Source organism: Drosophila hydei, unplaced genomic scaffold, assembly GCF_003285905.1.
Source record: "Drosophila hydei strain 15085-1641.00,03,60 unplaced genomic scaffold, DhydRS2 tig00008128-arrow-arrow-pilon, whole genome shotgun sequence".
NCBI lineage: Eukaryota > Metazoa > Arthropoda > Insecta > Diptera > Drosophilidae > Drosophila > Drosophila hydei.
In genome coordinates this window covers 2,272,810-2,298,913 of record NW_022045838.1, presented here as the reverse complement: position 1 = coordinate 2,298,913, position 26,104 = coordinate 2,272,810, and the positions used below count along the sequence as shown (strand labels likewise).

The 26,104-nt window shown below is 40.8% G+C and overlaps 4 protein-coding genes and 1 non-coding gene across 5 annotated transcripts; 4 read left to right on the top strand and 1 right to left on the bottom strand.

The window, feature by feature from the left end:
- Positions 1-5,672: 5,672 nt before the first annotated feature.
- LOC115483421 (larval/pupal cuticle protein H1C-like) lies at positions 5,673-6,116 on the top strand. Its single transcript, XM_030225324.1, has one exon. The coding sequence runs from the start codon at positions 5,673-5,675 to the stop codon at positions 6,114-6,116; it is 444 nt and encodes a 147-aa protein (XP_030081184.1).
- Positions 6,117-9,377: 3,261 nt separating this feature from the next.
- On the top strand, positions 9,378-10,664 carry LOC115483420 (carboxypeptidase B-like). The gene is made up of 2 exons (XM_030225323.1): positions 9,378-10,135; positions 10,199-10,664. The coding sequence occupies exons 1-2, from the start codon at positions 9,378-9,380 to the stop codon at positions 10,608-10,610; spliced, it is 1,170 nt and encodes a 389-aa protein (XP_030081183.1). The 3' UTR covers positions 10,611-10,664.
- A 1,868-nt stretch (positions 10,665-12,532) lies between these two features.
- Positions 12,533-17,895, top strand: LOC111593207 (cytochrome P450 4d8). The gene is made up of 4 exons (XM_023305852.2): positions 12,533-12,793; positions 16,125-16,578; positions 16,928-17,487; positions 17,543-17,895. The coding sequence occupies exons 1-4, from the start codon at positions 12,637-12,639 to the stop codon at positions 17,893-17,895; spliced, it is 1,524 nt and encodes a 507-aa protein (XP_023161620.2). The 5' UTR covers positions 12,533-12,636.
- Positions 17,896-17,976: 81 nt separating this feature from the next.
- On the bottom strand, positions 17,977-19,930 carry LOC115483419 (probable cytochrome P450 316a1). Its single transcript, XM_030225322.1, is given in 5 exon segments — positions 17,977-18,181; positions 18,183-18,315; positions 18,370-18,902; positions 19,285-19,717; positions 19,774-19,930. Coding segments are annotated over 5 exon segments (1,461 nt in total).
- A 5,897-nt stretch (positions 19,931-25,827) lies between these two features.
- Positions 25,828-25,909, top strand: Trnas-aga. Its single transcript has one exon. It is a non-coding gene; the product is annotated as a tRNA-Ser (tRNA).
- The last annotated feature ends 195 nt before the right edge of the window (positions 25,910-26,104 follow it).

Below are 26,104 nucleotides of genomic sequence, written 5' to 3'. Positions count from 1 at the left end.
TTTTTGAATAATCGAAACAGTTATTTTAATTGGTTTTTTCTTATTAATATTCACTATTTTTAGTTTTACTTATATGACACCAATTTTTAGCATGTCCTATCAGTACGAGTTAAAACACGAGACTGATCTATATTTTTACAAATCATAGCCTCACCGGCGTAAGTAGAGTTGCCCTTGCCAGGGCTGTTCCTTAACTTGTCTAGCACCCGATAATAAGTGTTGAATAATACCTAACATTAAGTGTTATAAGCTAACTAAGTGTTATAAGTTAACTACCCCCCCCTCAAGTGTAAGGTCGTCCTCGACCGACCCAATTCCAGCGACGACTCCTCGCAAGTGCTTCGCGGACTTCTTTGCGTCGATGATCCACCAAAGAGTGAAGCCAATGCAGATTAAAGCACAGCATATGGCTCCTCTTTCGGAGTGCCGTACAACGACACATCATCAAAGTGCACCATTTCGGTTCCTTGGTCGCATATTAGCAGCGGTGACCAGCGAGTCGGTGCAGGTGTTCTCTCGAATGAAATCCGCAAGTCGTTCTCATTCACATTCAATACGGAGCAGTATGAGCAGCGTACTGATTCTTCGCTATCGCCGTTCAGCAGGCGCTTACTAAGCTTGCTCTTGCGCCTACGTATGTGGCGTCTGTTGAAGCTGTTGGTGCACGACGTGGACGTGGGCCTTGGCATCGGATGATGCATACCAAAGTTGTGCAGCTGCAGCGACTTGAGTGTGGCTGGCGCCGTCGATGACTGGCCGTGCACGTGCCCGTGATGGCCGTGATGACTGTGTCCCACCACTCCAGCGATGCTATGAGCCGTTACTGGACGAGTGATGTGTGTAGTCTGTCGGCGCGCTCAGCTGGCGATTGAATTCGGCCTTGCGGCGCGTCAAGTCCGTCAGGCAGTATTTGTTCAGATGGCCGTTGCTGGAGACAGGGCTCTTGGGCGATGATGCCAGATGCTGCGTATAGGCCGAAGGAGTTGCTGCTCTCACGCTTAGCTTATTGCCGGCGTTGTGCAGCAGATTGTTACAGTTCTTGCCGCTGATCTTGGCCGACTTTTGCCCGTCGTCGGTATCGTGTTGCTGCTGCTGCTAGCCGCCCTGTACTCCTTGTCGTCGCTCTCGCTGCGCACCGATGCTCGATACGCAGGAAATGTCTTCGTCTTGCTCTTCAGAGAGCCGTTCAGCAGTAGCTGCTGTTGCCGTGCGGCAACTGCCGACAATGCCGGCAGCTGCAGTTGACGTGACGCCGCTGCCGATGAGGATGAGGATGAGCCGGCAGCCGTGGCAGGTGTCGACAGAGATGGGCAGCGGTTGGAGCAACCTGTGGCTGTGAAACTTCTTGAATTAATGCAGTTGGCGGTGTTTTGGGGATTTCTTGACTTGGTTCTAGTATGGATGAAGAGTCGCTTGGCTCTGCCGCCGCGAAGAGTTCGTTAGTTGTTGCTGGCTGATGAGCTTCTACTGTTGGTGGTGGTGCCGTGAACAAGGGGGTTTCCTCAACGATTCCGCTTGTAGATTTGCATGCTGTGGTTCTGGCTTAGCATCCAACTATGGGGCGAATAGAGCTGTTGCTGGTTCTTGTGGACGACAGGATAAATCGTAATTTTTCTGCAGGCTTTTTTAATTTTTGGGAATTTGGGTTATAAAATGTATAGTGTTGATGGATTCCCTCTAGCCAAATTGATTTTAAATCTGAGGAGTCCAAAATGTTTGGGCTAACAATGAGCCTTCGCGAGAGTAATAGCAAGCATTAACTTTGCAACTCCATCGTCCGCATTCTGTTTCTGGACAGTGTTTCAGTGTTTCAAATAAATAAATCAATAAAATCAATTTGTGAGTTTTGGCTATCCCGAGAACTCCACTGACAGCAAATGTTAACTGGTTAAGTTGGTCTTGAACCTCAGTGTTTACTTCTATCCGTCTACTGTTGGCATTCATTAGTCGCATTTCAGTGGACCTAGTCTGCTCTAAATCACCAGCATCGGTGTACCCGCCACCAAAATGTTTTATAAAAACTATGCCAAGTGGCTAAAGGTAAATAGAAAACTATATCTAACTTATTCGAAATTGCCTAGCGGCTTAAAAAAAAGGTGTAATAAAAAAACAAGGGAGTCATCTTAGGTTGTCCTTGTGGACCACCCTTCCTTTAATGAGGACCTCGGTCCCCAGGTCTGCTTCCACGGCCTTCTCGACACATAAAGGTGTGAGTTTGTTTCCGAGCCGTCGGTTGGACTTGACCAAATCCTTGTCACCAACATCGAAGACTCTATTCTGCCGCTTTGCGTTCTCCCTAGCTCTGAGCGTCGTCTGAGCGTTTCTGATCTTTTCTCTATCTTTTCTTGTGGCTCTTGTTTTTGGGGTGTCTATCATACTTAGCCCTAGCACATGTTTTGCAGTTTTGTACTATTTCCTTGGCAATTTTGCCATCCGTGGAAAGTAGTACTCCGAGAGTACCTGCTTAACATTTTCCTGTGCAGACCTATGGGCCCTATTATGCTCGACTGTGAGGATTTCCCTTCCTTCTCCAACCGCAAATATGTCCACTACGCGATTTTTGCAATGCCAGAACTTTGTGGCTGGGTATCTTCGCACCAATGCATCTTGTATCATTGCAAGCGTGTGTAAATTACAGTGGAGAGCATTTACGCATTTGGGTGAGACTACATCTTCGAGCTCGTTCTAGCAGCGATTCGACGCATGTATAGCTGATCAAGTAGCGTTTCTTATTTCCAAAAAGAATAAAACTTCGTTTTAAGGGGAAACGCGCCTCTTCTAGCACTATCTGGTTTTGAAAACAGTTCAAGGGTTTGTCTGTCGTCTCAATGGTGTTGGTGAGAGATACCTCACTGTGGATCGTTGCAGCGCAGGACTCAATTTCTTGCTCATTTATAGCGTTGAGCTGCTGTCTTGACAAGGCATCCGCAACCAGATTGTCCTTGCCAGGTTTATAGAAGATACGTGCATTAGACTCGTCCATGCGCGCTTTCCACCTTTTGATTTTCGCATTTGGATTAGATTCCGAAACTGCGAAGGTCAAGGGTTGATGGTCAGTGAAGATATTAATGTCTTTCACCCCATACAAATAGTGCCTTAATTTGGCAAGTGACCATACAATGGCCAATAACTCTCTCTCATTGGTTGCATAGTTAACCTCACTGTCCTTCAATGTTCTTGAAATCATTGTTATAGGACGACCCTCTTGAGACAAAACTGCACCTATGCCGTGAGCCGAAGCATCGGTCGTTAGATCGAATGGCTTCTTAAAATCGGGGTACCTGAGCATTACATTCTCGGATGACAAAATATCGCGCAACTTCTGAAATGCCCTCTGCTGCACTTCAGAGAATTGAACCTTTATATTTCTGGACCTATGCTTACTGACTGTTCCATTTTCACCCTTCAGGATATTCGAGATGGGTCTTGCTATTGCGGCGAAGTCCCTAATGAAACATCTGTAATAACTTGCGAGGCCTAGAAATGATCTAACCTCGAACAGCGTTTTTGGTTCTGGATACTCCTGTATTGCCCTAACCTTTTCAGGATCCGTCGTGGTGCCAGTGCTGGTGACTACGAAACCAAGAAAGTTCACGCTTTTCTTAAAAAAACGTGACTTTTTGACGGAGACCCTCATGTTTGCTTTGTATAAGCTTTTTAGGACCCGATCCACGTGTTTAATGTGGGATTCCTCATCTTCTGAAAGATGATTACGTCATTGACATCAACATAGCAAAATTTGCCAATCTGCTCTCGCAGTATGTCGTCGATGGTTCTTTGAAAAATGCTTGCTGCATTCTTTAATCCAAAGGGGAGTCTTTTGAACTCGTATTTCCCCCCGTTCACAGAGAAAGAGGTTTTTTCACGGTCGCGTTCAGCGAGTATGATCTGGTGATAACCAGACTTGAGGTCTAATGTTGAAAAGAATTTGGCTCTCCCCAAATTCCCCAATATCATTGATATATTTGGCATAGGGTATTTGTCCGGCACGGTTTTTTCGTTAAGTTTACGAAAGTCCATTACCAACCTCATTTTCCTATTGCCCGCTTCATAAGTGCCCTTCTTGTCTACTACCCATATTGGGTTATTGTAGGGAGAGACGGACTTTTGAATTATATTATTCTTTAGTAGATCTTTGATTTCTTTATTAACGAAATCAGCCGCTCCCATTGGATATGGGTAAAGCTTGGTATAGATCGGTTGCTCATCTATGGTCCTAATGGTAGCCACGACTGATGTGTTATACGGCAACGTCTCGTCTGGGTCTGCAAAGGCCTTTTGTCTGGTCTTCAGCATTTTCAAAAAAGAACTTCTAACTAATGGGGATGCATCTGCTATTTGTTCAGCTAACTCATTAATTCTTTGAGTCAATGCATGCTCCCTCTGCTGGTTTACAGCAGCCTGTTCGGCTAAAGCTTTGCTGATAGCCGTCCTTATTACTTCCGTAAGCTGATCTACATCCATTCTACCTGATGGTGGGAGAACTGCACAGTCGGAATCTGAGTCGCTAGACTGCCTGCGAGGGTTTCTCTATTGGTTGAACCGAGACATGCGCAGGTCAGTGGTCGCGAAAAATAAAACGGGCCGTCAGAAGATGGGTCGAATTACGTCGCAGTTCTGAACTACGAGAACTGCATGCACAACTTCAGACACACAGAAAGTAACACAATGTAATTTTATTGACGATCTGAATGATCAATTGCTGCCACTAAAATTCCCAAAGTAGTCACTCTCACTTGGTTCTGATCATTAATTTTTTTTTTTTTTACATGCAATTGCAATATAAAATACTCGCTAGTCCTAGCTATTTTTTTATAAAATAAATTTTAACACTTTTTGTGTTTGAAGAAAAATTTTGGCTAGAGTATCCACTTACAAGATTCAACTAACACAAAACAAAAAAAAAATCCCTTTATAAGATCTGTCAATTGCAGCTCCCGCGCTGCTGTCTTAATTGTTGTTGGTTGTGGAGTCCGCCCCACGTTGGGCGCCAATTATATAGTTTCCAGTCCTGTGGTGACTGAAAGTTAGGTTGAGAGGCGACTGTGCCTCTTATTGCTGGCCTCGGGCTCAGACAATGAAATAAGCCATTTAACGAGCAAATGACGGAGTGAATATTTATTTAAGCGGTTTACTGGAAGAACGCTTTTTTATATATACATATGTGTGTGTTAGAGTAATTGTACAATTGGATGCAAAGACATTTGAAAGCAGTTGAACTGAAGCTGTCGAGATGCATTCACAATTGGGCATCCTTAATGCATCTCCGATGGGCCATAAATTGTGACTGGGCTGTTATTATTTTGGGCATGGGCACGCAGAGCTTGAGGGCACTTCAGAGCCGAAATGCTGGTATGTGGAGCAGGTGCGCCGGCGACCTCAGCATGGCCTGCTGTGGCTCAATGGCTGTTATGCAATATGGTCATAAGTGTGGCACGCCCTCCATTTGCTGTCACATTGTGGCATAAATTGATTTGCCACGATCTCCGGCTAAATGTGGATTTATGAAAGTCACGCAAAACCCAATCGCATTAACCATAACGCTTCGCCCACAAACTGGGCAAAAAAAAAAAACAATTTGAGTAATTATTGATCGAGTTAATGCGCATTTATAAGACCTGCTGGCGGCAGCAAAAGTCAAACAGTTACTCGACTTCTCTCACAGCTCAAACATGTCTCGCGCATTCCTCTCACTAATCTCAACTCTTTTGCTGCTGTCGCCCACCTGGGCTGGCATTAGCTACCTGGCCGATGAGCATGCCGTGGCGCATACCCAGCAGAATGTGGTCAGAAGCTACGACGGCACCGTCTCTCACTATGCCAAGTCCGTGGCGACGCCCTACTCCCAGGTGCACAAGCTGGACACACGCATCAGCAACAATGTCTATCAGCCAGCCATAGCCAAGACTATCAGCTATGCTGCTGCTCCAGCACCAGCACCACAACAGCCTGCGTTCTATAGCCAGGCTCCAGTCTACCATCAGCAGCAGCAGCAACACATCCCAGCTGTCCAGACCACCTACGCCAGCCACCAACCCTCTGTGGTGCACTATTCACCCGCCGAGGCAGTCTCCCACATGAGCTTCGATGGATTCGGCACTCACTGGGGATTCTAAATAATTTTAAGAGTTTTGCATTAAATAAAGACTTTTCTTTATATATGATAAGTATTTGCTTTTATGGGAGCCTATAAAATAATAAAATAAAAATAAAATAAAAAATAATAATAAAATACCTCATCTTCCAGCTGGGGTACAGCTAAAGGCCTGAAATCTGAATTCTCATTGAAAAGATCATTTCAGGAGAAGGTGGTGTGGCAGATCAGAATGCTGAGCTAAGTCCATATAGCCAAGTCGGTCTGTCTATATAGCACCTCAGTGCAGGTAATTCCTAGTCGAACACTCCCGACTAGAACCCTCTTAATTGCTTCTACTCAATCACATCCAGCTCTTATTCATCCACCTAACAATATCTAAACTATAAACCATAATAAAACTCTTAATGTGTTATTTAATAATCGTAATCTAGTTTTTATCACAGTTCATGCTCAGAGTCGGAGCTTTCGCCTCACGTCCTCGAGTTGCTGTATATAAACAAATCATAAAAGCTGCACACAAAGTGCACACACTACAAATAGCCTGAAGTAGGACATTAGCTTGGCTCTTCTACCACTGCCACGCCCATCAACTAACGCCCAATCTCTAACCACAGCGAAGCAGGAGCCTGAATGGTCGGGTTACGTGATTTGTGCAGCGCAAACTTAAAAATCGGACATGAACGCGTTACGTGACTCGCATGGCAAGTGATGGCCGAAGGAGTGGGAGACGGAGGTGGAGATGGAGATGGAGTCGGAGCGAAGGACACAGCATCAACTGAACTAATCGGATTTTTTTTATGCGCGCTCAGTGAGTGAAATGGGTATATGGTGTTGCTATGGAAGCTGAAGAGTTGCAAAATTGAATTGCGAAAAAATAGCTGAAGGTGGATAGAGTGATAAAGATCTAGATCTGTATAACATAAAATACCTTTAAGCAATGGAATTGATAAAATGTGTATTACTTTATAAGAAAATCAAAGTTTTTGAACTAATAAGTTTGCTTAATGATCGATAATAATTCATTAAATCAATAGTTCTTTATTATTATCGACTGTAGACTGAAAAGCGATAAAATCAAAGATCTCGATGCCACTTCATAAGAAATCGATATTTGTACACTTAAATGATTTACTAAAGATCGATTATAATTGATAATTTCATGTTACAAGTTCATATAAAAAGTTTCTTAACAGCTCAATTATAATCGATATATTCTACAATCGATTCATTTATACCAAAGAGCTCATCTAAAGATCGATTATAATCGACAACTCTTTACTTTCATTCATTTCAACTTCTTCTCGCACTGCAAGCGAGTATTTCGTCGTCATGTACTCCCGGACCGCAACATCTTCACTTGCTTTTCTCTCTCAACTCTCAATCAGAAGTTTGCCTCGTTATAAATTATGCACATTGGCAATTGCAGGCAGCCTGGGAAAGAGGAAGAGATTCGAGCTGAGGTTCATAATCTATAAATTGAAATCACATTTTTGCTAGCTCATTAATTTCTTGCCACTTAGCTTGAGCCAACAAAGAGCCAGTAGTCAATTGCGTCTCGAAGTCTTAGCATAAATGATGGCTCCATTAGATCGCAATCAGCTGAATTGCCTCAGCGCAAAGGACTTCAAATGAAAAACTGCCAAAAAGAAAGGCTCAAAAACTGTGCGAATCACTTTTCGCTTGACTAGCCAAAAAAAAAGAAGAAGAAGAAGAAAAAATGTTTTAGCTTGCAACAAATTGCAGCAAGACAAAATTTTGCGGGCATAAACAGCGCTTAAATGCAACAGTCAGCGGCAGCAGCTGCCATGTCCTGCCGCTGCTGCTGCTGCCTGAGGTCCTGCCGAGCCACTTGACTGCAAAAAAGGCGCAATGATAAAATATTTGCTGGCTAAAAACTTGCCAGCAAAGTGTGTTTGTTGTTGCGGCCAAAGTTGAGTGGCAACAGCCTCGCCTTGCGGCCCGCTCACGTCCTTTGGCTGCCCGTCGACAGGAAGTTGAAAAAAAAAATAAAAATGCAAAATGCCCAGTAAGACGTATTTATCAACATAATTACGTTTTTTAATGGCTTTTTAAACCGCAAAATGGCAAAGCCGCAAAATGCAGATAAAAGTGGAGCATAAGACTAGAAAATATAGTGGCTAAACAGTATTCGTGTTGTTGTTGTTTTACTGCTTCCACTGCTGTTGCTGACCCTTCTACACTGTCCTCATGCAAAATGTTTGCTAACTCAATTAGCCATTTCAGCGAATTGGCAGAGGCTGTTGACTTAAAGAACTTGTCTGTTGTGCTAATTATCTAACTATAACTAAGTATAGCTGAATATAACTAACTCTATATCTAGCTATTGCCATATTTGATAGACTGCAGTTCAGGCATTGCTTGTCACTGTCAGCCAAATTGCACAGTGCGCGCAGTTGCGATGAACACAGAATATCAATAAGCAACGAGTAAGAACAATGCAGTCGGGCGATATTGACTGCATAATACTCGTTCATAAGAGTAGCTAACTGTCGCAATGTGGAGTTCTAGCTCTAAGACTGAGGAAGATACAGTTTTATCTATATGGCCACGCCCGAATGGAGGTAGGTATATATGTCATTAAGGGCTGGTATAACGTTATCTACGAGTATGTATTGCAAATTCAAAGTACTTATCAGTTTATCTTTTATACCAGTTTTAGTATTTCTGAATTGGCCAAGCCCACCGTAAATGTATCTTTTTATAAGAGGAAAAATCAAGTCTGAAGCTTTAATTGCACAAACCCAATATACACCACTCACTTCGCGAACGAGTATAAAAAGCGCAGTGCAACGAAATGTATCTACAAAGAGTCTCTCGCTCCAACATTAACAAGAGCATGGTGATGCAGATCCAGAGAGTTTTTGCAAACATACATATTGAGCGAGTCTAAAAATAGATGCAACTCTTTGCAAAGAGAGGCGGAAGGCATTGAGAGAGAGAGCGAGAGAAAATTATATTTTAGTATAAGTATCATCGATAGATAATAACGTTGCGAATTTTATTATACAAAAGAAGAGAAGAGAGCGAGCAGGGGAAAGAGAGAGTGGGAGAGAGTAAGTTGGAGAGAGGGCAAGCAGCAACAGTTAGTAAACACATACTGCAGAGTCAACTGACCCGCACTCAGTTGTAGCTTGTGATTAAGAGCAATCGGTTCTACGTGTAGCGCTGGGAAACCCATGCACATATATAATTTCATATGTATATATATTTATATATATATATATAAAACAAATGGCATGTGTGCAAGCCAGTGCGTAGCATGTTAGTAATCGATAATACCCTGTACGGTTGGCTATGTGTGCTTATCTTGTTGATAACACAGCTCGATCAATCGCTGGCGTTTGGCGCGTCGCGTGTTGAGGCCTTCAAGCGGCGACTGCGTCGGCAAGTGGCGCCGTCTCTGCTACTCGATGACTACCTCGGCTACGATGGCATGCTGGATTACATGGAGCAGCTAGCCAAGGCGTACAGCGATCGCGTTGCTCTACAAGATGTGGGCGTCACGTATGAGAAGCGCCCACTGAAATCGTTAACGATAACGAACGGCGATGGGCGCGACGGCAAGAAGGCGATTCTACTCATAGCCGGAGCACATGCGCGCGAATGGCTGACACCTGTTGCTGCATTGTACACCTTGGAGCAGCTAGTGGTTAGGCATGAGGAGAATGCGCACTTGCTGCACGATTACGATTGGATTGTGATGCCACAGGTCAATCCGGATGGCTATATGTACTCGCGTAATGTGGACAAATTGTGGCGAAATACGCGGTCGCCGAACGGCTTCAACTGCTTCGGAACGAATATTAATCGAAATTACGATATTGGCTGGGGCCAGGGCTATGCCGAGCTAAACGATTCCTGCACCATGCACTATGCCGGCAGCAAGCCCTTCTCGGAACCAGAGACGCGAGCGGTGCGCGACAAAATGCTCGAATTGGTCCAGAGCAAACGTGGGATGCTGTTCATCACACTGCATTCGCATCACACCAGCATTTTCTATCCCTGGGTATACAAGAGGTGGGTATTACCCCTAAGTATATATTGATCTGTGCTAAAAGGTTTCGTCTCTTCATCTGCTAGTGACACAAGTGATAATGATAACGATTTGCATGATGTGGCTGAGGCTGGAGCCGAGGCCATTTTCAATGCAACTGGCACAAGATTCACCTATGGGCAGTATGGCAAGGAGGATACGTTTGGGGGCACCAGCTTGGACTATGCCTATTCGATAGGCTTTCCGCTTTCCTATGCATTCGAATTGTCCGGTGAGCGAGATGGACTCACCTTTGACTTTTGGCCACCAAAGAACCTGCTGAAGGACTTAGCTGACGAGTCTTGGGTTGGCATCAGTGCCATGGCCGAAAAAGCCATTGAACTCCAGTCTCCGGATAGACCTATAACTGTCGCTAAGAATAGCTCTAGCTCGTATAGCTTAGCTAATATGATGAAGATTATATTGCTTATGACGATTATAACGGTGCTCTCTCGCTAACCAGTGTTGGTTAACAACCTAAAAGTTGACTTAAGTCGTCCATTTTTAACTTTTTCATTTTCACATCGATGTTGTGCAAAGTGTATATACCATATATCTGAAATATATATATATATATTATATATATATAGTCTACAGTCAACTGAAAATCACTAAGTTACTTAATTTATATATTTTTAATTTTATAATAATACAAGCATTAAGATATCGAGATTATGATAAGTGAATAGATATATATAAAATATATATAAATATTTTATTGTACACTTACTGGCATTTTTATAATACCTTAGATAACCCAGTGTCAATGAGTCTATCAGTGATTCTGTCAGTCAATCCATCAATCAGTTGAAAAGATTGTTACAGTTTAAAGTTTGTCAATCAATCAACGCATCAGTTATCTGTCTGTCAGTTATCTGTCTGTCAGATATCATCATCAGTCAGTTTGTAATTCAGTCAATCAGCCAATCACAGTCACAATCAGTCAGAGCTAGTTAATTAGTAAGAAATTACTGATAAACTGACTTACTAACTTTAGTCAGTCAATCAAAACTGTTGTCTTTATCTTATTGATTAACGGACTTACTAACTTTAGTCAGTCAATCACTGAGACAATTAATTAATCAGCTATTAAGTTCTTCAATCCATCAATCGGCAAGGCTGTTAGTCCACCACCATCAGTCTATCAATCGTTAGCCAATCAGTCACTCAATCAGCCAATCAGTAAGTTTGCCAGTCAATCAATTAGCCAATCAGTGACTCAGTCAGTTTAACAGTTCATTGATTTCAATCGTATATATTCCATACACTATATAATAATTAATAAATAAATAAATAAATTTTCATTTGTTCAGTAATATTTATATATATTTGTTCATAACGCAATCTCAATTTAAAGACAGTTCTTTAATAATTTTTCTGTTCTCTACCCCATTTGATTGTTCTCATTTATATCAATTTTCAGAGCAGTTGGCGCCTTAACCGAAATATCTGTTGACTCGCATTTAAAAAATAATTTTAAATCCACAGCAGAGCCAGGCTGAGTTTGCTGTTACTCACGTGTCTGGCAAATACACACACACACATCCACGCACAAGCTCACACACACACACACACACAGAGAGCGGAGCCTTACTCATTGAACGAAAAGCTCGCATTACTCATACGCCGCGTTGCTCGCGTGCTATTCGCTTGTTTGCGCTGGCTATCAACGTGACTTGGCTGTTGAGCACTGGGCGGTCTCCGTATCTGTTTCGGTCTGTGCTATCACTCGGATTGTCTGATACATTTCACATGCTGCAATTAACGCAACAAATTGCATTTTTAATATGCGCAAATTAATGTGGAAAATCTTCCATTTCTGTTGCCTCTTTTTTTGTTCTTCTTCTGCTGCCGGCAGCCAGAGTTTTATTTATAACAGTCATTGCGAAAATTGAAAATGCACAATTAAAAGCACGCCTATGCCATACATCTATATATGTGTGCACACATATCTATAAGGATGTGTGTGTGTGTGTCTGCAGCTCGCTTTGGGGCGCCGCTCGCTGACCCTTTTTAAAATAATATGATAAAATGCCATTACAAAAGTCAAAGTTACTGTAGCAGCCTCGGCTCGACTGCAGGAAGCAACTGTTAATTAGTTTTTTGCGAGTGCAGTCCTTCAGGACGAGGCTCTGCTTTGGCAGCTATCCATCCCCCGTTGTTGTTTCACTGTGCAAATGTTTTAATTTCCGCACGAATGTCTCTAACGGAAATTACATAAAAAAAGAAGAATATTTATATAAAGAACAGATAACTTGCCGCTGCGACCCACTGAACGGCACTGTGCGTCCAAAACAATTAGCATACTCGTTCCTGCTCCATGCACACTAAAAGAAAATAACTAAAGAAATAAACGCTCACTACGTGCTAATCGCAGCATTAGCGTGCAAGTGTTTCGTTACAGCGGCTTATTGAATCTCGATTAGATAAGAAAACTATAGCACTATATGCCTCTGGCTTGAGTCGCTTCAGTTCAGTGTGCGAAATGCTGCTGATCGCAATTGTTGTGCTGCTGCTGACAGTCGCCAGTCTCTGCCATTGGCGCCAAAGGGGCAGGCGGGCGGCAGTTGCCAATCTGCCGGGTCCTTATTGCTTTCCACTAATTGGAGCCTTGCATCGCGTCATCAATCTGAATCCCAAAAGTACGTATCAAGTGAAATGTGCAGCAAAGTCCAAAGTGCAGTTCCAGCCGTTTTACACTGTTTTAATTATCACAAATATTATATAGAAATGTGCAAAACAGCTGCTATACAAAACAATTCAATATTGCTTACAATTCATTCAGCTGTTTATATGGCCTAATAAACTATAGACTATATATATAGATATATAGACTTTAGATGTTATGGATTGTTCCATTTGATAAGCTCTAGTCCTTCCGAACTCGTTATGTATTTGCTGTGCATATGAGAAATTCTTTCTTAAAAGTTGTAGAGAAATATGATTGTTTGATGCCTTTAATATTGTTGTATGCAGCAGCCAGCATCACTATCAGCAGCTTTATGGAACAGGGACAAGAGATCGCGGCCATTGGCGCTGTTTCGTTCGTTCTTGTGCGCATTCATTATCTAAGGGGTTCGTAGCACGGGTATAATTAGTATATCGTTGATATAGAACAGATATCTTGTATATAACTTGTCTGTTCTAATTACATATATTATATATATTTTTTATACATATAGTGTTGCCAGGCAATAAAACAGCTAAACTGAACTTTATACAGCACTTTTAACATATTTGAACTTAGCGCGAAGTTACTCTATTTATTTCTAATAGTATTTAGTAGTTCTAGTTGTCGTAAAAGTAGTCAAGCGCTAAAATATAATAATTTTTATATATTATATTTGTATACTTCATTCATTCCATTTTCAACTCATGCAAGCAGAAGAGTTTACAATGTTGTTAAAAATCAATTATAAATTCAAATAATCCATATAGTATTTTTATAGTTCCAGTTAGACTTGTTCAGGCCAAAGATCATGTCTATATGTAAAGAAAGTTAAGTTAAACAAGTATGAAAGCTATAGTCGGTGTGTTCGACTAGGAGATACCCAGCTGTTATCCATAATTATTGAAGGGCCTTAAATATAGGTATAAACATATACTAAATAAAGGTATATAGTAAATATAGGTTTAAATATTAATATCTTAATTGTTATACATTTTTTACTTTTTACTATTTTTTTTAAATTTATTTTATAAACTTTTACTATTTTTAAGAGAAATTACATATTTTTACTAACAAAATTCTAATACATAAAAAGATTATTCAGCAAACATTTGTTTGCTATTATCATTGTTATTTATTATATTAAATCTATGAATATATATATAATACATTTAGACATTCTTGTTCTTAAATATATATATATATCTATACATATATATATTAAATATATATGTACAAGTATATAATGTTATAAAAATTAAAATTAAGAGAAGAGATTCTCTTCCTATGACAAACATCAAAATCACTTTGAAAATAACTTAACTCTTTCATAAGGAGTTAATAAAATTAAATGCTCTTAAACATTATTTCTTATAAAATATATAATTATTTCTTATAAAATATAATAAGAGTAGGTAATTAACAATTTTAAAGAGAACAAGGCATTACGAAAATGATCATGAGAAAATCATTTTGCTAATGATCATTAACGTTAATGATAATTACCAGTAATAATCATGAACATAAATGATCATTACTCCGAATGATCATTATTGCTAATGAACATTACAACGAACATCATTATTATAATAACAATTAGTGCTTATTAATAATAAATAACATTTAAATAATTATTAAACAATTAGACAATATTCCAAAACAAAAAAACTTAAATATATATTAAAATATTTATTTAAACAAATACAATATTTATTAAAGAATACAATTTATTTAAACTTAAACAATTTAACAAAAAAAACTTAAATTTATTCACCATTCGCACTGCACTGCACAACGACTGACCTGGTCCAGGTCATAAACTTGACTGATCGCCGCAGCCGCTGCTGCGCCCTTTTATACCTGAAAGTCACTCAAAGGGCCACTGCAGCAGCGCTGCTGAGCGCTTTCTGAGTGAGAATTTACACTCATTTTGAACTAAGTTGGCGGCAGCAGACAAGGAGAAATGACGATCGGGAATTTGTATACTGCATATATACGTGAATCAACATGTTTTTTCTTGCTGCTGTTGAGCACATTTATTACTTTTTTACTCATTTTACATGATATAAAAGACAAACAAATATATGCAACTATATAGGCAGATACTGATTATGCTGATCATATATTATTTCATATATGGTTATACATATATAGTTATATATATATATATATATATATATATATATATATATAAAATATATATATAAAAAAATAATAATAAATGAAAAATAATATATATGTACTATATATATATATATATATATATATATATATATATATATATATATATATATATATATATATATATAGTACATATATATTATTTTTCATTTATTATTATTTTTATTTTATTTTTATTTTTATACTTTGTCTCAACTTAAGGCTGACGAACAAATGCACAAACACCTTTACTGATTCCATTATTACTGTTTATACATATTTATATATATTATTTTTAGTAGCTGCATTTGAAACAAACTAGATATATGCGTGCTATACACGGACTTTCAAAAAGTATTTTAAGTCTCAAGCTCTTATAGATGGTGAGATCAGACAGACAGACGGACAGGCCTCAATAGACTCTGTTTAACGCCCTGATCAAGAATATATATACTTTAAGAAGTCTGTCACGCCCTTTAAAATAATTCGATTTTCCATTTTCTCTACCTAATTGTTTGCGTACTGCCCTGCTGGCCTGTTGTCCACTTGATGGCGTCAGTAGGTGGCCAATAATCCCAAGTCCCTGCATGATCATCCACTTCTGCAAGTTCACATTGACTTGCTCAAGTGTAAACAACATATTTCTTTCAATGAAGCCTTATCTAAATAACATCTATTATTAGAGCTCTATAAATAAGTGAATGCCAATAACACGTTGATTATAAACAAATAAGTAGCTAGTGAGTAATCTAATCGTTAGGCTTATAATTATCGAAGTGCGTGCTAATACTCGTTCACGAAGTCAAGAGAGTATATGGGCTTTCTACAATATTAGTGTTGCTGCCATAAATATAAATGCGGAAACAGTTAGATGTATAAATGATACATACAATATTGAAATATATTCATATTTAAATACCTTTGTCTAAGAATCGTGGACGAGTACTATGCAGTCAGTCAAGCCCAACTGGTATATTTATAAATAAGTCTTATCTCTTTGCATTCCAATAATGAATTGATTATAAACAAATAAGTAGGTGAAGTGCGCGGAATTATAGAAGTGCTACAGTTAACGTTACTATAATTGTTATTGTTAATTCTTTGTTTTATACTAATTAACTCATACTTATTATGGTTGCTCGCAGATTTCCTTAAACGATCCCACAAATATAGTATTGAACTTGGACATTTGCAGCGTGTTTGGGTGCTGAATCGCTTGATGATCACCAGCAGCGATGTGGAGTTCAATGAGCAGGTGCTCGCCAGCCAGGAGCATTTGGTTAAGCATCAGGTGTACAAGGTGCTGGGCCAGTGGCTGGGCAACGGCCTACTGCTCAGCGATGGCAAAGTGTGGTACCAGCGTCGCAAGATAATCACGCCCACCTTCCACTTCTCGATACTGGAACAGTTCGTGGAGGTCTTTGATCTGCAGTCGAATCTGTGCGTGCAGCGTCTGGAGCAGCGTGCCAATGGAGAGACCTTCGATGTCTATCCCTTTGTCTGCCTGGCTGCCTTGGACATCATCGCTGAGACGGCAATGGGCACCAAAGTGAATGCGCAGCTGGCAGAGAGCACGCCCTATGCCAATGCTGTTACGGAGTAAGTGTGAAGCATATTCATATAGAGGTCAGCCTGAAAGAGTTAGTTTTCATACTAGTTCCGTAAGCTGGACACAGTTGCTATATGATATAGCCTTGCCTTGATATCGAGTGGCAGTGGCTCAGACTCAGCTTTGACTAAGTTGAACTAGTTTAATAAACTCAGCCAAAAATTCTCTTTACTCATAGATGCTCTGTGGAGCTAGCTCAGATCATGACTCAAAGTACATGCAAAATGTATCCCTATCTTCTCTATACCCTGCTTGCTCTTCTTCCAATAGTAAACAGGCTAATCATATCTGCATTCTATATCAAAATCAATCTCATCCAGCTCCTCTTCCACTCACCAGATGCACAGCATTAATGGCCTGGCGCTTCATGTCGTTCTACCTGCAAAGCGAGCTGCTCTTCACGCTAACCCATCCACATCTCAAGCTTCGTCAGATGCAGCTCATACGCACCATGCACGCATTTACTACTGAGGTGATTAAGCAACGTCGCCAGATTCTGGAGGGGATGCAGCGTGTGGGCGCAGAGCAGCCGCTGCAGAACGAGGTGGGCGGCAAGCGTCGCATGGCGCTGCTGGATGTGCTGCTGCAGGCGAGCGTGGATGGACGACCGCTGAGGGACGAGGAGATACGCGAGGAGGTGGACACATTCATGTTCGAGGGCCATGACACCACCACCAGTGCCTTATCTTTCTGCCTGTGGTGCATATCACGAAATCCTCAAGTTCAGGCCAAAATGCTGGAGGAGATCCTGCACGTGCTGGGCAGCGATCGCAGTCGCGCTGTTACCATGCGAGATTTGGGCGAGCTGAAGTATGTGGAGTGCGTCATCAAGGAGTCGCTGCGCATATATCCGCCCGTGCCGCTAGTGGGCCGAAAGCTGCAAACCGACTTCAAATACAGTAAGTGAGCGCGACTAAGCGTGGGCGACGTATAAATGAGACTTTCTGCTTGCAGCACACTCCAAGTTTGGCGCGGCTGTTATACCCGCCGGCTCTGAGATTCTTATGGGCATTATTGGCATGCACAATGATGAGAAAAACTTTCCGGATCCGCATCTCTTCAAGCCGGAGCGTCATGCCAACAGCGAACGCTCCACTTCGAGCTTTGCCTATGTGCCCTTCAGTGCGGGGCCACGCAATTGCGTTGGCCAGAAGTTCGCCCAGCTGGAGATGAAGATGCTGCTGGCCAAGATTGTGCGCGAGTACGAGCTGCTGCCGCTGGGCGAGCCAGTGCAGGCTGTGGTTAACATAGTGCTGCGCTCGGATACAGGATTTCAGATGGGCATGCGCAGGCGCAGCCAGCCATAGAGAGGTGTTCTCTTTGTTTGTATATTTCATTTGTCTCTAAATTAAAGTCTATTTTGTTAATCTAATTAATCTTTAATCTAATTAATCTTGTTTGCTGTTCAAACGTGGCTGCAGCGCCAACTGGAAGCCATTGCTCGAGCCCAGCGCCAAGCGTAGATTGAGTCGCAGTGCATCGCCGTAGGGCAGCAGCTCGTACTGCAGCAGCAGCGGCGCCACCAGCTGTTGCAGCAGGTTTAAGCTCATTTGCTGCGCCGGGCAGCTGCGCGGACCCAGGCCAAAGCTGAGTCTGCTCCAGAAAGCGCTCTGGCTTGAAGAGTTGCGCCTTATCGCCATATTCCAGCTCAGCGCGTTGCAGCTCATAGAGATTGATGTAGATCTCAGCACCAGCGGGCAGAACGCCATCGCCCACCTCTGAATGAGCTGTGAACACAAGGAGGCATGAATGAGACTTAGAGAAGAGATTCATTCACTTACTGTACTCAAAGCTTTTACTCAGCTCACGACTCACAATCAGCTGCGGTGGGTGCAGCCGCAGTGTCTCCTTGAGCACCGCATCCAGGTAGGGCAAGCGCCCATTCGCTGAGCTACTAGCTAGGCGCAGCTCATCCAGACAGCGTTGCTGCACGGCCGGATGTCGTGCAATCAGCACTAAGGCAAAGCAGAGTGCGCTGCTGCACAGCAAATGGCCCAAGAAGTTGCAGCTGTTCAGCTCGGCAAAGAGCTGGGCGTCAGTCAGCGACGCTTCACTCGCGAGCAGCAACTCGAGCAGCGATTGATATTTCACTTTTGGAGCCGGTTCAATGCGATCTATAGTGATGCCCTCGATTTTTATTTGATTAGTGTTTAGCTTATGTTGTCTGCGCTGCTCCAGCATCTGTTTGTTCTCCTCATTGATGCGTCGTATGAGCCGTTGCTGTCGTCTTCGCATCAGTGGCGAGCCGAGCAAGAAGGTGAGCCGATTGGCTGATCGTACGCTCAAGAAACGCTTGCGATAGAGCTCGATGAGACTGGAGAAAGATAACGAAGTAAAATTACAGTTAATTATACATAATTATAGATAATAGTGATGGAATAAATTGTTAGATAATAAAATGAAGAAGTGGAAGTAGAAGTCGATGCATTTTGAGAGCTGCAATCAATGTTTTTGGTTACTTGAACAAAGAAGTCAAAGTATGAAATTTAAACTGAAACAATTCAGACTCTAATTGAATGTCGATAGCCAGCCACATAAATTATGAACTGAATCAGCTGCTGCAAGAACTGGCTATTGAAAATCAGGTACATATGTAAATTGTACCAGTTTGAGCTGAGAATAAATATTTAAACTTAGTTTCATCACTCAAAACGCAGCATAAACTATAATTAATTGCTTAACACCAAACGACTCACTCTTTAAATGCCTGCTTATACCGCTCGCTTGGCTGCATGCCACAGCTGATGCACAGCATCAGGTCCAATACATTGTCCGAGACCAACTGCCACACATCAAAGACTTGTCGCGTTTCCGCCTGTGCCGCTAGCTGTTGACAGAGCTGCTCGGCCTGCTGCTGAAATAGCTGGTTCAATTGCAACAGGTTGTCTGGCTGTGAGAGTGCCAAGAGTATTTGGTGTCGCTGTGGCCAGTGTTGCGGCTGGCAATTGAGCAAGCTGTCGCCCAGCCAGTCGCTCATCAGCTCGTGGCCCGTCTCCAAATGCGTTTCGCTCTGCAGCAGTTGCTTAGCTAATTCCAAGTCGGCGACAGGTATGAAGAGTCTGTGAAAAACCCAAATACGACTCACAGTGCCATATTTGGCCAAGTAGACAGAGCTGCGCTCAAAGAAATCTGTCGAAGTTGACATTTGATAGGCATATTTAAGTAAATGGAGTGTCGGAACTTACTCTTTGGAGAGAGCCGCACAATTTCGTGCATGGCGCCTAATAGAGGCCAGGAAAAGGGTCCTCCCAGATTTTTAATAAGTCCGCGCTGTTGACGTTGTCTCAAATAGTTGTAAGCCGACACCAGGCAGAAACACACAAAAATACTGGCCAAGATCATTTTGTGAACTGTGAACGCAACGGCAACTGCAAATGCGTTTGACTCTCTTCGACTAGAACCGGTTTATGGCTGAGCTACGGGCGGCATATTAGCTATCTCAAGTATTTTATGATTTCAGCTGACTCTTAACCGATAAGCCGATATTTTGAATATGTTAAAAACATTTATTTATTTATAAATATGATAAATATATTGCTTAAAAAGCCATTTTAAAATTATAGATATACAGATATATATCTCATCTAATTTTGATTTTTGTTATTTTCTATTATTTTGTGTTTTTTAAAGCAAATTTACTCATTTATAACATAGCGTATAGTCTTAGCTGCATTCAAATACGTTCCACAGCAACATGTTGCTAGCAACATTTGTGTTGTCTTTGTTAGCAACATTTAAATTGTTAATTTATTGAAGCTGAGCTATGGATAATCGTATTTAATGCTAATATAAAAAGTAAAATCAACAAAATCAAAAAAATAGAAGTTAAATAAAATGTCTATTGTTGTTGTCAACTAATAATCAACATGTTTCGTTAATAGGCAAGGCGTGAAATAATTTATTATATTTGCAAAAAAATTTAGCTAGGAAATCTGTGCTTTATTGTGGACTATACTATATATATATATTGATATAGTACATACATCTATATTTATTTATATATAGTTACTTAGCATAACCAATGCTTCCATATCATAGAGCTACCTGCGTGCAATAGTTTTGCTTCTAGCATTACATATTTATTTGGATTGCTCGCAAATCCCACATTAATAAAATATTTAAATGCTTAGCTAACATTTATTGCTGCTGCTGCAGCAGTTGGCTGCGAGCAAACTGATTTGAGAACTATTACAAGTAAGCCCAGTTATATGGGTTTGGTTTTGGTCACATGACTGAGGGGTTGTCCGACCGACTCGACCCCCCTGAGGCAGGCATTATCATATGGCAGCTGTTGCTGTTCCGAGCTGGAAATTTGAATCTTTTGCATTGTACAAAGTTTTCTCTCGCTCTGTGTGTGTCTGTGTGTGCGCTGTCGGTCAACCCTTTCAAGAGTCCAACTGTCAAAAGTACATTTGCCTTGGTTACGCCACAGAAATATCCTCGAAGCATGTAATGACAATATCAGGCAACGCCAGCGACCCTTTAACTCCCTGAACCAAAGAGCTGGCCGCGGGGGCTTTGGGGATTTGAGAGGTTGGCCGCTCTTAGCTGTTGCTCCACTGATGAAACTTTAATGGCACAAACACGCACTTCACACAGCCAGCCAGCAACAGTGCCTGGGCCATGTGTCCAAACAATTTAAGCTAGCTGCTTTCACAGCTCTGTTTTTGTGCCTTCTGCTCGATTTAATATCGTGTGAAATGTGATGCACATTCCAGCGGCTAATGGCAGCTAATGAAGGTACTTTTATTGCGGCTTTCTGGGTTTGTTGAACCCCCACGTTGAACATTTATGTACCTAGCATACATGGATATATGTATGCATGTAAATGTCTTTATAAATTCATACGTCAATGTCAGGAGCAAGAGGAAAATGTTCGCACGTATGCAAATTACAGAAAATGCAAAGAAACAAATATTTTCCGGCGACAATGAAAACTAAGCGAAAAGCAAAACCAAAAGTCTGACCGTTCGGTTGTTGTTGCAGTGTGGCAAAAAAGCAAAAAAAAAGGGGAGTTGCATGCAGCGCAGCACACAAATCGCATTCACAGGCCTGCCAAATATCCTCGCGTTGCCTGGCCAAAAATTAAAAACAAAGACATAAAAACAATTTGCATTTCCATTGTTTCCCTCTGCAGAGAGAAAGTCAGTTGTGCTTTAAAAAAACGCCACAAGTGCGCGGAAAAAATGCCACAGACAGTCCGATACATAGATACTCATTCGCCCATACATATACGCTTATAAATTGCAAATGCAGTCGGTCAGCCGGCAAGTTAGAGACAGCAAAAGACACACGACGAGCGACAAAACAGGCAGGAGTCGGCACAATGCCTAACCACTAAAATAGATCTGGGTCTGGCCAGCACGAATTGTGCAATGCGCTGCAGTGGCCTTAGCTGAAGCTGACTGGATGAGTGCTTAATGAGTGATAAAAGCTTTGATAACAGCAAGGCTGCACGCCCCTAAAATAGCTTATAAAGGAGCTTAAAGCAATTGTTTTTTTTTTATTTTGTGCTACGAATAGGCTAAGATTTATTAGATCTATAGCAGCTGATGTGCTTCATGCTGCCTTATTGATTGATACATTGATACATTAATTCAAAATACTTTAATAAGACTTGCTTAAAACCTAAAAGATTGAAGATTGTTCACCTAAGCCTTTCTTAAGGCTTTACTCACAACTTACCTGAGAAAGCGCTGCAATCTCTTTCAACATATTATATAAAATTATATTAAGCGATTAAACAGCTTAAATCTCATTGAATGTTTCATTTAAAGCTAGTTCAGTGAAACCTTTTCTTATTAATGCCCTAATAACATTTGACTGTGACAGCTTAAAGATTAATTCAACTATTAATCTTTTACAAAGGCATATTTACGAAGATATATCTTTAAAGGTACATCTTTGAAGGTACATATATGAAGGTGCATATTTGAAGGTAAATCATTAAAGGTATATCTTTAAATGTACATCTTTAAAGGTACATCTTTAAAGGTACATGTTTAAAGGTACGTATTTGAAGGCACATTTCTGAAGGTACACCTTGAAAGATACATTTTGGAATCTACATCTTGGAAGGTACATCTTGGAAGGTACATCTTTGAAGGCACATTTCTGAAGGTACATCTTGGAAGGTACATCTTAGAAGGTACATCTTTGAAGGCACATTTCTGAAGGTACATCTTGGAAGGTACATTTCGAAAGGTACATCTTGGAAGGTACATTTCGAAAGGTACATTTTTGAAGGAACATTTCTGTATGTGCATCTTTCGAAGTACATTTTAATTTAAACAATTGAAGCTCTTAAGTGTATTAAATGTTATTTGCTCCGATTGAGGAGGGTTAATTAGAGCTAAATACTTAATGAACTTTAGTGTAGCTCCCTTACAAGTCACTGTGGCTGCTACCTTGCTACTGGCAGCAGACGTCACCATTGCAGTCGCTGCTGCTGCTTGCTGCTTTTGCGGCTGTTGTTGTCGTTGGCGACAGGAAGCATTTTGCATGAAATGCCCATAAAAATGATATGCACATCAACACTGTCTGATATCAATGGTGCGATAAGCGCGAGAATTTGTTAACTTCGTTGCGATGCGACTGTTGTCAGACTGCTGCTGGTCTACGGCACTAATTGAGGCATGTTTAGATCGAGGACATTTGCAGTGCGCTGTCAGTTAATCAAGACGATGTTGCGACGCCTGTCGCCTGGCTCTCGTCTTCTTGTTGACTAACTACATTTGGCTAGACATTTAATTTGGCTGTGCAGCTAAAAGGTTGCCATCACTCACAGACACACTCACACACACACACATCCACACAGTCATCGGCCATTATGGCATTGACTTTTGTCTCATTTTTGGCACTCACATATTAATTCCCAGTTGTCATATGTCAGGCATGCCCCTAATAACACAAGCTGATGCGTGCGCTATGATTACTGTCAGCAGCAGGCACTCAGACACTATGAATAAGCACTTATGGCACTCGCTCGCATATCCTTGTGGGCTTATCTTCTGCGACTTAAGGTGCCCCGCAGCGCAATGCTCTCCCCCTCTCACTCTCGCTGGCTTTCTGTGGCAACAACTTTGACTGCGCGACAATTTATCACAGCCAATTTAACCACTTAAGTGTGAAATACGCTGCCGGAGTAAAAGTATACTATGCATATGCAAGCGTTACATAAATACACGCACACACACATGTATGTATAAATATTAAAAAATATGTAAAGCTACATTTTGCAGGCACTGTGCCAATGGCCTCCAGCCAACGTTCTGAATTCAACTGCAAATTGCCACAGCGCTGACCACTCAATATGCGTATGAGTGTGCGTGTGTGTATGCGCGTGGGGGTGTGTCGCTGTGTGTATCAGTATATTTCTGCTCGTGGCATTTATTTGTTTACAATCTGTTTGCGAAAAGCTGGCGCAAGGCTTAAAAATCTGCATTTGCATTTTAACAGGCAATGCCATTGTTGTGCGTGTGTGTGTGTGGCATTTGTATTCATTGAAAAGACAGTTGCAACTATAGCCAATTGATTTTTATGCAAATTGACACTTTAAGCATTTCATTTTGCCCAATCCGCTTTATAAATTTGATTTGAAGGCTAGAGCTAGTACGGCACATATGGCGTATGCTTGATATGTTTCATTAGTCCTTACAATTAAATGTATTAATTACAGGAATTTATAGAACATTCTTGAGTTTTTCATGTTTATATAGTATATAAAGTAAATAATTGACTTCAATGCTTATAAAGTGTCAGATCAATTTAGTTTATAAAAATGTGTTTAAAGTTAAAGTTTATGGAAAAGAAATATCTTAAGGCTTGACTAATAATTGTATATATATTTTATATAAATTGTATTGTTTATTTAAAATTGTATTGATTAATTTATTTATTTATTAATAATTTTTATACTTTTTTAAACATTTTTTTACATATAAATGAAGTACATTTAACTTTTTGCTCTTTGTTGCTCGATCCACATCTCTGTCTCTCCCTCTCTCCCTCCCTCTCTCTTTCTATCACTATCTTCCAGCACTTTTTCCAACTACTGTATTCACATACGTTCTACTATTCAAAAAAGTGCTTACCCTTAAAGCTTTTGGACCACTTGAATAGGCCAACAGAACTGGCGCTGCTTTGGCTTTCATGAAATCGGCTTTCAACAGTTCGCATACATAAAAGTGCAGATTCATGTTTTGTTTGACAAAATCCGTATAAATCTAAAGAGCAAATGCCGTAACAAGCAGCCGTCAGTTAACTGGCTCGCACATGAGCCGGATTTAAGCGAATGAAGCAGGCGGCGGCAGCAGCAGCTGTAACTGGGGTGGGAAGCATCAGCTAAATGGAATTAGCCACAGTCAATGATGGCTCAGACAGGTGGCTAACAGCGTTGCCCCGACTCGGGCACGTGTTGCGCTCAAATACAATTTTCACACCCATTAAAAAATTTGCATAATTACAGCAGGGAGCTGCTGGCCAAAAAACACACACATACACACAAAAAAAAAGTAAAACGCGCCTCATTAACGCATTGCGCATACGCCGCGTAGTTCGCCGTTCGCTTTGAAGTGCTTGGACACTCGACACTCCTAACCTGCGGCCGTTTGTTAATTTATGTGGCACAAAGTAAATGAGCTCTTCATGACACTCAAGAGCCGCCACGCGCGTTGCCAGCGCTAAATTATAAATGCATTGAAATTAAAAACAATTACATGAAATTACATTTTGCATAAATATATAAATACATATATATGTATGTATGTTTGTATGCAGTAAACAAATAAACTGCGCATAATGATGCTAATCCCTTAAGCCAGGCAACCCCCGACCCAATTAGTCGCGTGGGCGGCCAACGCTCGTGCGGCGATGGGCGTGTCGCCACAAAAAGTGCTATCAATTTGCATTGCGTTTGGCTCATTAGCAGCGATGGACACTTTTGCTATTTGCCTGCCTAGCTGGCACATTAATATTATTTATAGATATGAATACACAGAAACGAGGTGTTCCACCAGAGTACAGAATTCAACTATATATACATATATATGTATAAGTAGACAAGTATATAAATACTTTTGCTGCTTATCTTATTTTTAGAGCTGATTGAAATTTATCAGCAGCTAAGAAATATTTATTTTAATTATTTATATATTTGGTTATCTATATATAAAATTGGTTTATTTCATATTGTTATTGCATTTAGTATATATTAAAAATATATTGGCTAATTTTACATGGCAGTCGTGGCCGAGCGGTTAAGGCGTCTGACTAGAAATCAGATTCCCTCTGGGAGCGTAGGTTCGAATCCTACCGACTGCGAGAGTTTCAATTCTTTTTTTAAATTGTATATACTTATATTTTTTTTTTGTCTTTTTAATTAAATTTTAATTTTTTATAATTTTTAATTGTTTTTTAATTGCAGAAAAAACTTTTCAAATATCCCATACTCATGTGAGCGAAAATTCGAGTGTAGCATTTGGCATTTGGTAAAATATTGCGGTTTGCCTTTAGTCG